Source organism: Carassius auratus, chromosome 3 (genome assembly GCF_003368295.1).
Source record: "Carassius auratus strain Wakin chromosome 3, ASM336829v1, whole genome shotgun sequence".
NCBI lineage: Eukaryota > Metazoa > Chordata > Actinopteri > Cypriniformes > Cyprinidae > Carassius > Carassius auratus.
Genome location: NC_039245.1, coordinates 9,827,021 through 9,842,861, shown reverse-complemented (window position 1 = coordinate 9,842,861; position 15,841 = coordinate 9,827,021). Strand labels below are relative to the sequence as shown.

The 15,841-nt window shown below is 36.8% G+C and overlaps 3 protein-coding genes across 4 annotated transcripts; all 3 read right to left on the bottom strand.

Moving 5' to 3' along the window:
• Window positions 1-513: 513 nt before the first annotated feature.
• LOC113047345 (uncharacterized) lies at window positions 514-6,159 on the bottom strand. Its single transcript, XM_026208706.1, has 13 exons — window positions 5,928-6,159; window positions 5,706-5,842; window positions 4,015-4,126; window positions 3,815-3,908; window positions 3,635-3,689; window positions 3,415-3,555; window positions 3,110-3,270; window positions 2,565-2,663; window positions 2,318-2,463; window positions 2,035-2,206; window positions 1,844-1,956; window positions 1,255-1,339; window positions 514-1,164 (listed from the first exon to the last, which is right to left on the bottom strand). Exons 2-13 carry the CDS (start codon window positions 5,821-5,823, stop codon window positions 1,108-1,110), a joined length of 1,353 nt encoding a protein of 450 aa, XP_026064491.1. The 5' UTR covers window positions 5,824-5,842; window positions 5,928-6,159; the 3' UTR covers window positions 514-1,107.
• Window positions 6,160-6,804: 645 nt separating this feature from the next.
• Window positions 6,805-10,013, bottom strand: LOC113047544 (protein yippee-like 3). Its single transcript, XM_026208917.1, has 5 exons — window positions 9,681-10,013; window positions 8,289-8,407; window positions 8,178-8,221; window positions 7,980-8,088; window positions 6,805-7,869 (listed from the first exon to the last, which is right to left on the bottom strand). The coding sequence occupies exons 2-5, from the start codon at window positions 8,403-8,405 to the stop codon at window positions 7,780-7,782; spliced, it is 360 nt and encodes a 119-aa protein (XP_026064702.1). The 5' UTR covers window positions 8,406-8,407; window positions 9,681-10,013; the 3' UTR covers window positions 6,805-7,779.
• Window positions 10,014-10,442: 429 nt separating this feature from the next.
• LOC113047442 (lysophospholipase D GDPD1-like) lies at window positions 10,443-15,551 on the bottom strand. 2 transcript variants are annotated; one of them, XM_026208822.1, is made up of 11 exons: window positions 15,146-15,551; window positions 13,878-14,074; window positions 13,425-13,467; window positions 13,124-13,259; window positions 12,657-12,702; window positions 12,448-12,566; window positions 12,194-12,283; window positions 11,944-12,077; window positions 11,802-11,861; window positions 11,675-11,726; window positions 10,443-10,863 (listed from the first exon to the last, which is right to left on the bottom strand). In XM_026208822.1, the coding sequence occupies exons 2-11, from the start codon at window positions 14,014-14,016 to the stop codon at window positions 10,735-10,737; spliced, it is 948 nt and encodes a 315-aa protein (XP_026064607.1). In that variant the 5' UTR covers window positions 14,017-14,074; window positions 15,146-15,551; the 3' UTR covers window positions 10,443-10,734. The 2 variants fall into 2 exon arrangements, with proteins under 2 accessions (XP_026064607.1, XP_026064600.1); XM_026208815.1 differs by having other exon boundaries at window positions 15,155-15,550.
• Between the last annotated feature and the right edge of the window lie 290 nt (window positions 15,552-15,841).

Sequence of the window (15,841 nt, the reverse complement as noted above, 5' to 3'; positions counted from 1 at the left end):
TAATAGTGTTCAAATCGCTTTTTCAAGTGTATTTTTCATATAGAATATTTTACGATCTCTGTAGAAATTATGTTTGACAATGATATTGATGTCAATATAAAAAACTAGAAACTTGTCTGATGCAGGAAAAATGGTTCCCACTGTTTTTGACCAGTGAATTTGCATGCAATTTTTAGTAACCTTTGTGGTCAGTTCTGATAAATGAACAAGGATTTGTTGTAATCGGTTTGATTCAGAGCAAAAGAATCGGAGCAGCATATCATCAAGTGGTCTATTTAGAAGTAAAGGTCTAACTGCAGAATTCTACTCAAATCTGGGCCTAGGACAATCATGGACACATGGTTTTGTTTTCAACAAAGATAAAAAATTAATCTGATTTAAAGTCTAAATTGATACAACCTAAAGAACAACGAAGACTCTATGATTTTTACATTCAGAACACACATGGAATGTAACAGATCTAAAGAGGATTTGGATAACTTCAGCCTAGTAAGCAATCTTTCGAGTCATTGCTTTGCCAGTTTCTGAATAGCAATGAAGCTATACACACATACGTTTATTATCATAACAGCAATAACTTGACATAAAAATGTAACAGTGGTATACAAAAGCCAGCTTCAATATTTCTATTAAAACTGACCCATTATGTAAATAGACACCAGAAGTCATTAGAATCTAATGTCAAATGAAGGGTTACTTATTCCTCAGTGATTCTGGTAATTTACCATACAATACAGAGTATTTCGGGGTACACAGCAGGGAAAAGGTGGATGGTTTAATATCTGCTATCGCCCAACAATAGGATATTTCAGAGCATTAATCAAATCTCATCATGTGTCCCTTCAATTGACATTTACAATACAATTGTTATACTGCACTGAGACTAAAAATAAAAAAAATAATAAAACAAACAAACACAGTATTGGTCCACAGCTCCATCATTGTTTAGTGCTGAAATACAGCTTACAGAAGCAGTATTGTGTTACTAAGTGACAATTAAATAGTTTCTCTGTGTCCTTTACATTACAGGAATGATGAGATAGAGTTTACTGGTCCTTCTGGGTGCTGTATTCATCCTATCCAGATATTTGAAGTCTATATTCCCTCTCAGTTCATGTCCTGATCACCCACACTCTGACGAAGGTACTCCTCATAGAGGTTTTTCTGCACAAACATACAAGAGAGTCATTAGCTGATGTCCATCCTCACTGTAGCGGTCTTTAGATTCGTCAACAACACAAATGCACACTATACCTTTTTGGTCTTCACTACCTCCTGGACATACTCCAGTTTTTGTTGAAGCTGTCTCTTTTGTTTCCCAGAGAGTGTTGGTTTGGTCCTAAAAGTGGAAATATGGAGAGGAAAAAAAAAAAAAAGAGATGAGGTCTTTCCCGCACAATGAAAGTATATGGCATAAAGAGACATAAATTCATCACTAATCTTCTCCTACAAACAAACAAATAAAAAGGTTCATTAAACTTGTGCAAAAAATATTCACTAACCTCCCTTTCTGCTGTAGGTGATTAATTAAATATTTATGGGGAAATTAAAAAAAAAATTCTTCCCCTCTGCTGCAGGAAATAAGTAAATCCATCAAATAAATATAGCTTAATACCCCCCGCATGATTACTAACTAATCTTTCCCTCTACTGCAAGTCTAAAATAATAAACAGTGTTTTTGTCATTTTTGGACCATGAGTGTAAACATTATAATAAATATCTCTTAGTTCTCAGCAGAAAAAAGGCAAGCTTTAGAATGACGCGGAGTAAATTCAAATGTTAATTTCTGGACTAATAAAGAAACAACTAATAAACACGTAAAGTTTATAATCCGTTTTTTCACCTGAAAGAAAAGCGAGCGAGGAGGATAAAGACGAAGGACAACAGCACCAGTCCAGCACAACTATACAGCTGCACCTCGCCTGACAAGGATTCAAACGCCTTCACAACAGGAACCTGAACACACAGACCAACACGTGCATCAGTATCTACAGTGATTCCCACACACACACACAAATGCATATACATACATACCACATATAGTGTGAGTGCCTCTATGCCACTATCACCGAGCAATAGCACCAGCAAATCTTTGGAGAGGCTGCCGAGCACCAGGGTGACGAGGAGCAGCAGGGGCACAGTGAAACCCAGCATGCCCAACAAACAGCCCTTGAAACGTGATCGACGGTTCTCTATATTGCACTGCCTATAGAGAGTTTAACACACAGTGGCAACTGTAATATTAGACATTACAATCTAATAAACAATGGTGTTTGCCTTTACAGCATGTATGAATAGAGTATAAGGATGTAGTTACCTGTCATTATCAAGTGTCTCGGTGATGGCCTCAGTGATGAGGTTACAGTCCTTCTCCAGCGAGTTCAGTGTGTTCTGCACAGTCTGGTTAATGGTCTTCTCTATAGTTCGACACACCTCTTCAATCTGATTGACACATCGACTGGGCTGACGGTGGAGACAGTGAGGAAAGATACTTCAGTATTCTTTACTTATGAAGTGAGCTGTTGTCACATTTACAATGAGGAACTGAAAAATTGTGGTTGCACCTTATTAGGGTTGGGAACATAGATGGTGGGCATGTCGAAGCCACACTTGTTGAGTCCTGGACGCTTGCAAAGCTCCTGCACAATCTGCATCATAACTCTCTGAAATCACCAAAAACAAAGCAATTTGACATGTTGTTATTAAACAGTCAAACAAAGACAATCTTGTTCTTTACAGTCCCTTGAAACATCCATCCACCCACCCACCCTACTGTTAAAATGCTTGTCAGTCAGTCAGTCAGTCGAATACTTTATTGCTTAAATTAATACTTAGGCAATGACACAAATTGATCAAAACTGGGAGTGTAGAGTGTTACAAATATAAAAAAAAAATATTTCTTAAAAAAATAAAAATTATATATATTTATTCCACAATAATACAGCTCAAATTCACAGGAATACATTCATTTTTAAAGAGACTGATATTTAATATTCTAACATTTTTAAATAGAAAAGTAATATGTAACCTTTTTTTTTTTTTTTTAGTTTTTCAAACATCAAAATAAGATGTATAACTGTGGACACAAGTGTGTATAAGTGGATCTTACTTGTCGATCAGACTCTCCACCAGCCTCATCAGCTTTACTGAGATAAAAACGGAGACGGTCCCCTTGCTTCTCATTCAGTTTCTCTACAATGTTGAGTGTGCGCTTGCATAAAGCCTGTCCCATTGGGTCAAAGAAGACCAGGATCAGATCACACAGCTCACCTGATGTAGACGGGCAGAACAAGAATACAGAAACACTTATTAGGATCACAAACAGACATTTATAATAGTACATTTAAAATAAAAATCAACATTACAACAATGCAAACTCCGGAACATACAAATAACTTCACAAGAAACACACACCGAGCCACAGAATAGCTTGGTCCACGTCAAAGGGGTACTTCATATCCCCATCCACCAGACCAGGAGTGTCAACAAAGGTCACCAAGCTGAACCGTTTCTGACGTGAAGTACAAATCTCAGTGCCGAGGTATTCTGACAGCCCTGAAAACGACAGATGTTAGACTTTAGACACCGCTTCAATAAGCTTGTAGCTATTTTTTAGTGCAATTCATCAACAAACCTTTAAAGTCCTGCAGTGGTTTGAAATGGGGGTAGAGATGGAGCGTTGCATTTCCCTAAAACCAAGTCAACAGTTGTCATAAAATAAGAAGTGGAAGACGATTTTACCAATAAAGCTAATTTTCATATGCAAACCATGTGACACAAAACTTTAATGTGACATGTATGGGGTCATAATTACCGTGAGCGATTCCCTCTTTCGTCCACTTGTAACAAAGCTGAAGCCCTGTGTCTCTATAGCCACCCCTGTTCTTTGGATATGCTCCTCCACATACCTGCAAAAGAAATAAACTGCTTGAGCTCTAATTGTTCTCACATTCTCAGTCTAAGCAATCTGTGCTCGCTTGAAATGCCCGTTTTCATGTCTGTACATTAGCCTACCAATTGATAAAGCTGCTCTTTCCAGCTGAGTGGTTCCCCATCAACATCACAGTGATCTTCTTTCGGGGAGGCAGCAGGGTCACCCCAACAGTCTGAGCGATTGTTATTAGTCCTACGGGACAGTTAGACAAAAAAAAAAAAAATGGAAAGAGAGTGTCATGGTGTGAGTAGTTTCAGGTTCAGTGACAGAACATAATTTTTGTGTGTCCTATCCTTTAACCTCTTGAGACCCTGTGGCCTCATATGAGGACATTATATTTTTGTGAATTTCTCTGAGTCTGTTCATGCCACAGTTTTAGATCTGGATGTCCTGTACAGAGCACATTCAGGGCTTTTCAGAGATACCAAATGATTGGATGTTTCACATGACCACTCCCTCTCCTTGGTCATCAAAATGTCTGAAATTAATTTAGTGACACTCTTATAGAAATATGATAATATTTCTATAATATATTGTAGTTATCATTTAAATCTGTCTAATTTTTAAATTCTGTGTCATAAATCAACATCTCAGAAATATGTTATGGGGTTTCAAATCAAAATATGACTTTCTGTTACTAAACAGGACATTGATTTCATACATGTCCTCAGATGAGGACACCGGGACTAAACGCATGCTTATGACGCATTTTTGGAGACATAACAAATGAATAGAGAAAGAAATTATATTTCAATATTCTATGAAATATTATATATTATTATGAAAATCTTGACAATTATTACTCACATTATTACACTTATTTTTTCATTACATGTTGCCCCAAAAACACATTTATATGCAAATTAGATTTAGTTTATAGATACATTGTATATAATTAGAAAACCCATTAATGGTAATTTTACACACATTTTGCAGAAAGAAAAATGTTATACTGAATTATTCTGTTATACCATAGTTGAGAATCATCTTTATACAAAGTTTGGTAAAAAAAAAAAAAAAAAATCTTGAACATTAAAAATTTATTGGTGATTTAAAAAAATCTATTGTTTTTGCCTATGCATTTTCATTCATGTCTTTTCATTTTTTTTTTAGAAATTGAGTCCCGATGTCCTCTGCCGAGGACATAACATAACTTTATAAATGAAATGCATGAATGCAGAGCACAAGGCTGCACTGGGAAATCCTGTGTGCGATGCATGACATGCAATGTGCATCTGTGCTTGCAAAGTGAATGAAACTGCTTTGCAGCATTTCACATCATGATAGACCCACTGTCCTCACATGAGGACATCTTTTTTCTGGGAAAACTACTTCCTGTACAAAAACAAATTTTAGGTATTATACTTATTAGGTCCTACATATCCCAAATAGCAAGAAAAATTATAAAATGCACAACAGGCAATCTCTCGGGTTTCAGGAGGTTAAGGTCACGGCTGAAGAAATCGTTATACAATTTAAACTCGATGCATTAAAATAACTTATTTTACTTAACTTGTATTTCGTGTTGCTTGGTGTACACTGTAAAGAATTAAACTAAAGTAATGCTCGCAAAGTTTTGGAAGCAAACAGGTGAAATGCCTTTCGCCTTCTGAAGCGCATACTTCACATTCCAACCGGCGTTTTAGCTCAACGGCTACTGTTAGCACCTCCTATCCACACCTAGAGATCCGATCTGATGCCATAATACACCAAGTAACGTTAAATCAATGAAAATGTGACTTAGTCGTTTCTAAAATGAACGGTTTCTTACCGCTCTCCGGGTCGATGTACATCTGGTGGCAGTCCCGTAAGATGCGCTCGCCGCAGGACACGCTGCCCGAGACCGAGTCGGCATTAGCTGCACTCCTGCTTTTGATTTTCCCGGACATCGTTATGTGAAATTACGGTCTGTAATAAAGTAGTTTAGGTTTTATTACATACAAAGTAAAATCCACTGGTAAAATAGTTTGAAATGAAATAGAAAATAAGATACATCCGAAATGAAGTTCAAATCGCCCCGGTCTACTTGGGTAACGCTGGCCACGTCACCGATGTGCGCAAAGAGTTGTGGGAGTTGTAGTCTTTATTATCGCGTTTCACTCGAGGTGGTTCTGATGATCATGGCATAAAAGCTGCTTATCGTTTCCGCCTAGTTTATTTATAAACAACGTCGTCATTATATAACCATTAATGATTAATCATTTCGGAGTTACACCTTTTGCACTCGTAAAATGCACCGTTCATTTATTTGAATCTTTAACGATTCCATTATATCTAAAAAAAAATATTATTAATATATATATATATAATGCATATATATAGAGAGAGAGAGAGAAAGAGAAAGAGAGAGAGAGAGAGAGAGAGAGAGAGAATGAGATATGTAAATTTTCTTTGACTATACTTGTCCAGTATTGTACAGTGTACTAGGTATAATTAACATTAAAGAAAATTAGAATACACAAAGTTAGTACAAAAATTCCTAACCAAATTTCTCTATATATATATATATATATATATATATATATATATATATATACACATACACGCGCTTGTTTTTGTGAAAAGTGGGGCATCCCATAGGTGTAATGGTTTTTATACTGTACAAACTGTATATTCTATGACCCTACACCTAACTCTAACCCTCTCAGGAAACTTTGTGCATTTTTACTTTCTCAAAAAAACTCATTCTGTATGATTTATAAGCGTTTTAAAAAATGAGGAAATGGGTTATGTCCTCATAAGTCACCCTCTCCTTGTAATACCCGTGTCATACCCATATCATTATACAGAGTTGTGGCCTGATAGGTCACAAAAACAAGAGCGCACACACACACACACACACACACACACACACACAAAAACCTTAACAGTAGTTTTCATTTACCCCATACTTTAATGTAAAGAATTCAGGTTAATGCAATACACATTAATGATTTAGCATTCAAAGAAGTATTTTGCCACACAATCAAACACATTTAAATGGCATGTCTGCTCTAACATGATCAGATCGATGCGTCTGTACATGCTGCTCAATGTTAGACTATACTTAGAACATTTTTCATAGACATAATGCAAGAAACAACAAAAACATAAAAAAAATTTATAACCCAATTACACCTTATAAGTTGCAACTGAAGTTTCTTAAGAATGTCAGTCAACTGTGGACATCTCTACAGCAACAAGCCTAACGTTAGCTCACACTTACGAGCAGATGTTCATATGTTGGGATACCTCAGTGACTTGGTAAAGTAAAAGATGAATTCAACCAAAATGACTGAATTTGGAGGCATAAATCATCCTTTAAACAAACTTTCTCACATACACACATATTGCACATGATCCACTCTAAGCCCCACACACACACATACACACACACACACACACACACAGAGTGAAGTAACTTCACATGCACTACCTCATTCACAAATACCTCGTTCTTTAAAAGTAAAAAATAAATTGAATAAAAAGGCATTGGATCTTGGCATATTGATCATACTTTGTCCAAACCTCATCAATTGCACTTAATTTGGAGAATTTGAGGGCTTCTGTCAAAATCTCAACAAAAATCAAGAATTCTTTGAAACTGGATTTAAGTGGTTGATAATTTCAGCAGTTTGAAATTTCTTTCAAGCATACCTCCAAATACATATAAAGACACAAACCTATCACCCGAGATTCACCCCACCCCTCTGAAAAACTGGTGCATTGGGATACAAGTGTGGGAAAAGGTGCTCACAATGGTAAATGTAGATCATAGAAGGATAAATATAAAAGAAAGCATATCTCATGATGTTCTTGGAGAAGCTGCAAGCGGTGACAGAAAGTTAAAGCAAAGGCTGAAGGCTTCAGTTCCAGCCATTATCCTTAATCATGTGAGATAATTCAATAATAAATTTCCCCTCCTTATACTTTTGACTTAACTCAAATGCCTGCTCCTGTAGAGGAAGGGAAAAAATGAAGAAATTGTTATCAGACTGCAGGTTTTTTGGTAAAAAAAAAAAAAGTGTGTCCTGCTACATTTTTTATTAAAACAAAGCATGCTTACATATTTCCAGCCCAGCGTGGTGTGGCAACTCTCACAGTAAATATCAGCCACAGCATGAAGACCAGTCAGCAGCAGCCTTTCTTCTGCTGGACCACAACCCACATTGACTCTGAAATCACAAAACGACAGTTAAACCAACTATTTCTTCCATCACAATGTGATTCAAGCTCTGAGATCTTTTCCAGAAGTGATACTCACACAGAGTTGAACAGGTAGGCACGGCCCTGACTGCCTTGAAACGACTGAAAATAGACAGACAAGTCAGTCTTTAATGCAAACAGCATCACAATTCACAAATATTTAACTCACCTTAGAAATTAGGTCATCATGGTTGGCCAGGTGTGCACGGCAGTGGACGCAGCTGTAGCGGCGGTGACAGGAGTCCAGATAGGCCTGGAACGTTTTGGCCTTGGTCTGTTTCACCATGTCTTTGAAGACACACAAAAACAGTGTCAGATCATATCTGCAAGGATAAGAAATTGTGCTGTCCCTTCTCATGTCTAAATAGGACCATGAAAACTTAAAGGAAAGGCTACAAAGCAGCTTTGACAGCCAATTAGCTCCTAGCTAGTTAGAAATTGTGGCATTGACATCATCAGCCAACAACACTGTGATTTTCAAAGCAGACTAAATGCTTTAAGATTTGATGCATGCTTGACGTAACATTTACTGCAATTTTTTAATCTGGGCCTTTGGAAAGAATTTTAATATTGCTGCAAATCTTGCATCCTGTTTCAAATATATATTTCAGAAAAAAAGGACACTTTCCCCATGACCTACTTTGCTTTACTGCCCACACTGTAGTTGCCCCATATATGGCATGCCAGGCACGAGAGTAAATAGTGGTGAGAGGTAATGAATAACTATGGCATGATGTAATAAATACAGTTTAAATATAATCCTGGGTTATAAAATATTTGAAAAGTTACTTAATTTCCGCAGACACGCTCGCGATTTTAGTTTCTGTTCATATGAACTACAACGTTTCAGCACGGACAACAATAAAAGGTAGGAAAATCGTATACGAATAGTTCATATGAGTCGGGTGCTTACATCGATTCATTTGAACCAACGTAAAACTGATTCGTAAAGAACCGAGAACGTAATTAGCAGAATAGTAAGTAAAATTGACTGGAAAGTAGTTTACTTTACTGTATGTTACATTTTATCTACAGAGAACTCTCAGGCAAACTTTCCCGGGCCAAGACATGCAAATTACTTTTAGTATTATTTAAAAATGTAAAATTAAATTATACTTAGGTTTTTTTAATTACTAATTTACTTATATATATATATATATATATATATATATATATATATATATATATAATTTTTTTATTATTTATATGTAGGCCAAATGAATGAATTACAAACGAAATGTCAGCATGTTAGGGACCAGGGTTATAAGCTATCATCACAGCTTAAAATAACAGCCAAATCGTTTTTTAAATGAACTGTTCGAAAGAACCGATTCGCGGAATTTTTCATTTCCTTCTTCACTGCTAGAATAACAGAACTAACGAACGCGACTAGTTGCGCGTATATGCCAGTCGCCTAAATAAACGTTTCGACATATAAAAGTAACAATTTCACCATAGTGCACGGGCTCTAAACAATAAGTAACGTTACATCGGTTTATCATTAGAACTGCTTCTAGCATCCTCGCTCCATTTGACATGCTTATAATGAAACTGGACTCACCTTAATATGAACGATTTCTTAGAGACAAAACGCTGCTCGCAGTATTGTCGCCAGAAGAGAAGCCTGCTCAATACAACGGCATGAAGCCTGAGCATTCACCAATCGAGTGCACTCAACCAAACCAACGTGCGGCACGCTGCGCTTTTCCTGCGGCTCCCTCCTTTGTGTCCCTCCCGTCAACCTTCTTTAATGCGCAAAACCGTGTGATGTCAACCAAAAAGCCTCGTGAATGCCTAAATTCACGCAAGTCGCTGTGCTCAATAAGACGCGACCGAATATAGTCCGTGGATTTGTTTACTGTATCTTCTGAGGAAGTGTCTTATACGTCATGTGGCGCACAACAAACAGTAGCTGACCAATCAGAATACAGACAGAGACGTCTGGAATATAGGTCAGCCAATCAGAGGCGCTCTTCCCGTGCGCTTGACGCGTCTTCTGGTTCTCTATATTAAAATGAAATCAGGCAGATGATTTAAAAATAATTAAGTATATAATGAAAGCCGCCGTAGTATGTGTTTTTGTATCTAACAAAGATTTTCAAAAGGAGAGGGAAATTCAGGCTTTGATGTCTACTGATCTCCCCTGTTAAATACAGCAGATGGACTTTGCATGGCCTCTTAAAGAAGCTGGATAGTGTTTAATTGCAAACATAGGTAGTGAGGCGCTAAACTGACACTGACTGACTGAAAACCACAACAAAACATGCACTGAACATGGTGGGAGTATAATGTAGGAAGCGAAGAAAGCAGTCCACTTGCAGAATACATGAGTTTCATTTATTTTTTTATTTGTGTTAATATTCATGAAATGCCCCATGAAGAATGCCATAAACCAAGTTTCATGTAAACAATATGCCAGTTCTGATGAGCTAATAATGGCATTGATAAAAACTTTGCTGTATGTTTAAAGGCTAACAGCATTTGTAGAGCCTGTGCATGTTTGACTAAAGTAAGTCCCTTTAAGGCATAGTATATAAGTTAGTATGTATAATAAGGGTATTCTATAGTCTTCGGTTTGAGTAGATGAGTGAAGTACATTGTGTATTTGTGTTTGATCACGTGTCTTGTTTGTGCCTTCTAATATAGTTGGATAACAGGGTGGGGTAATCAGTCATGACTCCTGTTGCTCCCGCAGCAAACGCAGCCTTAATATCCTGTTCCTCATTACACACAAAGAGATGAATCTAAAGAGAGGAAGAGAGAGGAAGAACATTTCTTTTTCATCATTTTGAAGGTAGGTACACACAACCTGAGACTATAGTTTCTCACCAAAAATTCAAGTCACTCAATACAATGTTTCGTAAAGGAAGTTCATACAAAATCAGACGCAATAAAAACATCACAATAATCCACACAATTCCAGTCCACCATTTAACGGTTTATGAATTGAAAAGTTGCCTGTTTGTAAGAAACAAATCAGTCAATAAAGTGTTTTAGTCCATAATTCATAATAATGCCTTCTCCAGTGAAAATATCCATTGCCTGTTGTCCTCTCACATCAAAATCCATGGACATATATTTTTTTAGAACTGTTTTCACATGTTAACGGTCTGCTTATTTATCTCCTGATTTAGAACTTATTTAGATGATTTTTTTTTCACCGGAGAAAGCAATATTATGAATAGATTATGGATGTGGAAGACTCAAATTTGAAGCAACAGCTTGTACTAAGTTTAAAATGCCTAAATGCTGGATTTGTTTAACAGATTTTTGTTTCACAACATGTTAATTGATAAACTCGATTTGTGTGGATTGCTTGTGGATTATTGTTATTTTTATGAGCTGTTTGAACATTTTGACAGCACTTATTCACTGCAGAGGTTTCATTGGTGAGAAAGTGATGTACTGCTAAATTACTCCAAATTTGTTTTGATGGAAAAACAAACTAATCTACATTTTGGATGACCTGAGGGTGAGTAAATTGCCAGCAAATGTAATTTTGGGGTGAACTTCTCCTTTAATAACACAAACACATGATATAGCATGGCCACACACCTGAATACCCCTATCCCTGAGGTGCTTGAACATCCCTTTTCTCAGTGTTAGTCTGAAAAATAAAACACAAAAAAACATGAAACCTTAATTAAAAGGATAGTCTAATACTACTACTAAAATAAGTTACCTCTCTATTAAGAAGATGACCAGTCTGCTTCTCAGAATCCACGTTTCAGGAATATATCCTCTGTAGGAAAGAGATTGTGAAAATGCATCCGAGTGAGAAACATGCACACAACATGGTATGGAAATATTTGGTGTATACAGACCTGTTTATGATTTGTGGCAAGTAGAACTGCAAGAAACTCTCCCCGAGGGGAACAAATGGCAGGAGACCGGTGTAGTAGAGCAGGAGCATCTTTAAAGCCCGCTTTACAGTGAACATGTAGGGCATGGAGGAGTTCTGCCATTGACAAAAAAAAAAAAAAAACAGAATTAAAGATGTAAGAAAGAGGGAAGTATGCAGGGGATTTATTACTGGAACAAAACAGGTAGAGTAGGACATAAATGCACACGCACTGTTTTGCGACAATTTTCCATGATGGTGGATTCAGTAGAGGCCCAAACTGAGGTGGCTTCTCTGTTGTATTTCTTCACAAGTTCAGAAATCTGAAAAAGGTAGTTCATAAAATATAACATTATTGTAGATAAGAACCAGAGAGGGAGGCTTAGTAAACTGATGTAGGTAAATATGGTTAAACAATTAGGAGAAATATTATGGGGTCATTTTTAGGATTTAAATTATATATTGGAGATGATGATTACTCTCTTGCCTTCTCAATCAGCACGCTGTTATTCTCTTTGACTTCAATGTTTACAGCTATGTGCGGAAATTTGTGGAAAACATCCTCTAATAATGCAATGTTTCTATCTGACCCAGTGCTGAAGTGGCCTGTTCAAAGGGAAGTAAAACATGTATAATGATTATGCATTAATAAATATGTTAATATGTGTTTGCAACTTTACTGGTAAAACCACACACCTGCCTTAAAGGTCACCTCGAGTGTTTCTTTATAAGGTGGCAACTCCTAAAAAAAAAATTATAATCATTAGCCAAAACCTGTGGTTTAGAAAGATTGGCATTCAAAAGACTTTTAAATGTTTTTGAAAGAAGTCTCTTTTGTTCACCAAGGCTGCATTCATTTGACCAGAATCGTTCGATGTTATTACTATTCTAAATATGTCAGAGCTGAATTTTTCATTACCGCAGTCATCAGTGTCACATGATCCTTCAGAAATCACTCTGATATGAGCTTTTTTTTATTTATGTGAAACCATGATTCATTGTTTTCACAGTCTGTAATGCATTCATGCCGAATAGAAGTATTATTTCAAAAATAAATAAATCTGTTTTGTGCAGGTAGACATGGAAAGTGCGAATTGTTGGTAATAGAGCAGGTAGAACTGCACAGTGTATCAGGAGAAAGAAAGTTAACTTTGACCCCTGACCTCCAGGTTTAAGGAGGAAATGTTGACATCATGGCCAGTCTGCCGCAGGAGGTTCTCATCATGTGACACAACCACATGACGATCTTTAGTTAAGTGACAGTCCAACTCCAGCATCTCTGTCCCCACTTCAGCAGCACTGAAAAGAGAAAAAAAAGGCATTTTGGACATCGCTACTTTCATGAATGCTGCAAGAACAATTAGGGTTAATGTTTCCAGTGAATAAATGTGGATTTTATTTTAGGAACTTTAAAAGGAGCTGATAATGTCTGAAAGACATCAGCAGAAGTGATCGGAGACTCACTGTGTAAAGGCCCCCATAGTGTTCTCAATCCTTTCACCACTGCCTGAGGACAGAAAGCAGGAGGTCAGGACTCAAAAAATCCTCAAAGAGTTAATCATTCACTCAGGCACATATTAACTAGCTTTACATACAAACCCCATGAGGAAAACATTCACACATGCTGTCACAACACTCAATTATTTAATGCTGTTCGCTGACAGTTTTATGGAGTAGTCACAAGATTTCCCAATATTTATTAACAGATTACAGGAATATGCATTTAAAATAATCTAACTGTAAATCAGAAGGATTATGTAACTTTAAATGCATTGTGATAGGTCCTCTTTAATTCAAAAAGACGTTTGCTGTGATGATTTAATTAGGATTTAGTATTATTCTTCAGCTTCATTACTATTGATTAGGTTTAATGTGACTGGCATGAGCTGGTTATTGACTCCGAATCAGGTACTGTACCTCCCCTGTGAGAGATGTGGGTGCAGTAGAAGGCCGTCTGCTTCTTCTTGTGCAGAATCTGAGGGTTCTTCAGGAAGTACAGTGAAGTGAGAGCGTAGCCCCCCACAGCTGGGAGCAGGTAGTACATGTAGCTTGCCATGAGTCCCAATATATAGGGCTTTGAGAGCAGCAGGTGAAGGCAACAATAGAAACCCGGTCTTTGAAGAAAAGATTGGATTTTAATATTATGTAATACTTTCTTTTAATTTAACACAGAAATTGTAACATTATACAATACTAACATTAAATGAATTGTGAAACGTATAATAAATACATCCCTGCAAACATGTCCTGGCTTTTTGTGAGCTGGGTTATTAATTTGCTATCAGCCAACTTCAGCTATGGACAGTGTTTGGATATTGATGTACATATGAGACTTTCAAACGACAAAATCCTACAATCTTACATTGCTTTGCTTGGTTTTTTTTTTTTACTTATGTGTCTTTAAAAGTTTGGCTATATGTTGCTGTTTTAACCTAAATTTAATGTTTTCTATTTTGTATTTAATAAATCCACTGATTTGAAATCCCTTTGACTACTGTCCATTTTTGACAATATAGACATTAGTTATTATGTGGTAACTGCATCCATTACAGATGTTTTATAACTGCTTTTCCCAAAGACTCAAGTAATAGTAGCTGAAAAGTATATAAAGTGATGTATTCCTGTTCCTGGAGATCTATCTTCAGATTTCAGTTCCAACCCTGATTAAACAAACCTGTCTGTAATTATTAAGTGCTCTTTCAGATCCTAATTAGTTGGTTCAGTTGTGTTTGATCAGGACCAGAGTCGGGGCACCCCTGTTGTAGAGTTATAACGAGGTCTGCCCATGCAGAGCCCGCACTAAGGGGCCAACGTTTTGCCTGTGAGCAAAATCTGAGAGGTCCTGCGCTGACAGCCCGCTGGGGGCCCTTAAAGGGCCAGTGCTGGCTTGTTTGAGGGATATCAAAGGAAAAGTGTAATATAAAAAATAAGCATTTTGATTTTTAATATTATGTAATATTTCTGTTCAAATTTCAATTCAAATTTCAATATTGTCCAATAATTACATTAAATTAATTGTAAAAAAATATATATATATAATCTATCCATAAAAATAAAATATAAATTAAGATTAAAATACTGGAGAATGTTTTACAAAATTGTTTAATGCAGCGTGTTCCTTGATTTGTATTTTTGGGTATACATGAGAAATCCCCATCTCATAATAACAAACACCAAAAACATACCTTACTTACCAGTACTTCTATTTGTTTCTTCAACAACTTCTTTGAGATATCCTGCGTATCTGATCCAGATTTAGATCCAAGTAAAAGCAACTTCGCCAAGCACCTGTCTTCAGTGCTGATGTCAATATGATTTTCCTGTCTCGTCTCTCACTGCTTCAGATTACTACAGGTTCTCTCAGCCACTCCCTGTCCCCCCTCACTTTGGCACATTACTTACTAAGAAATGTTGCCTAATGAGCAAAGCATAACAAGACAGCAATGCAAAGCTTCTGCCTTTTGCTCGATTCCTTCTAATATCAATGTAGCCACACAAGAGAAAGACCTAAACAATGAAACCTTTCTCTCTAGGTGTGCATTCTCAGTTATCAGTCACTCGCTGGTAGTTGCACTCTTCATAACTCCAAATTCCCCCCTCCTTTTGGTTTTTGTTTTTTTGACTGTCAGTGGGGTATGAATGTTTTGGAATGCAGTTTGCTCAACTTTTTGAATAAAGGTTACAAACACAGGTTTGCGCTGTCTGTGAGTTTTCTGTTCTGAGGCCTTCCAGCACGTATCATTCTGCTTCACTTTACTTGTACTTCATTACTTAAATGACTAATAGTGAATATACAATTCATATTCTCACTAGTGCAAATTAGGTTCAGGCAGAACAAACAGGATCAGGCAGACAGCACAAGGGGCTTTTGTTGATTGCAT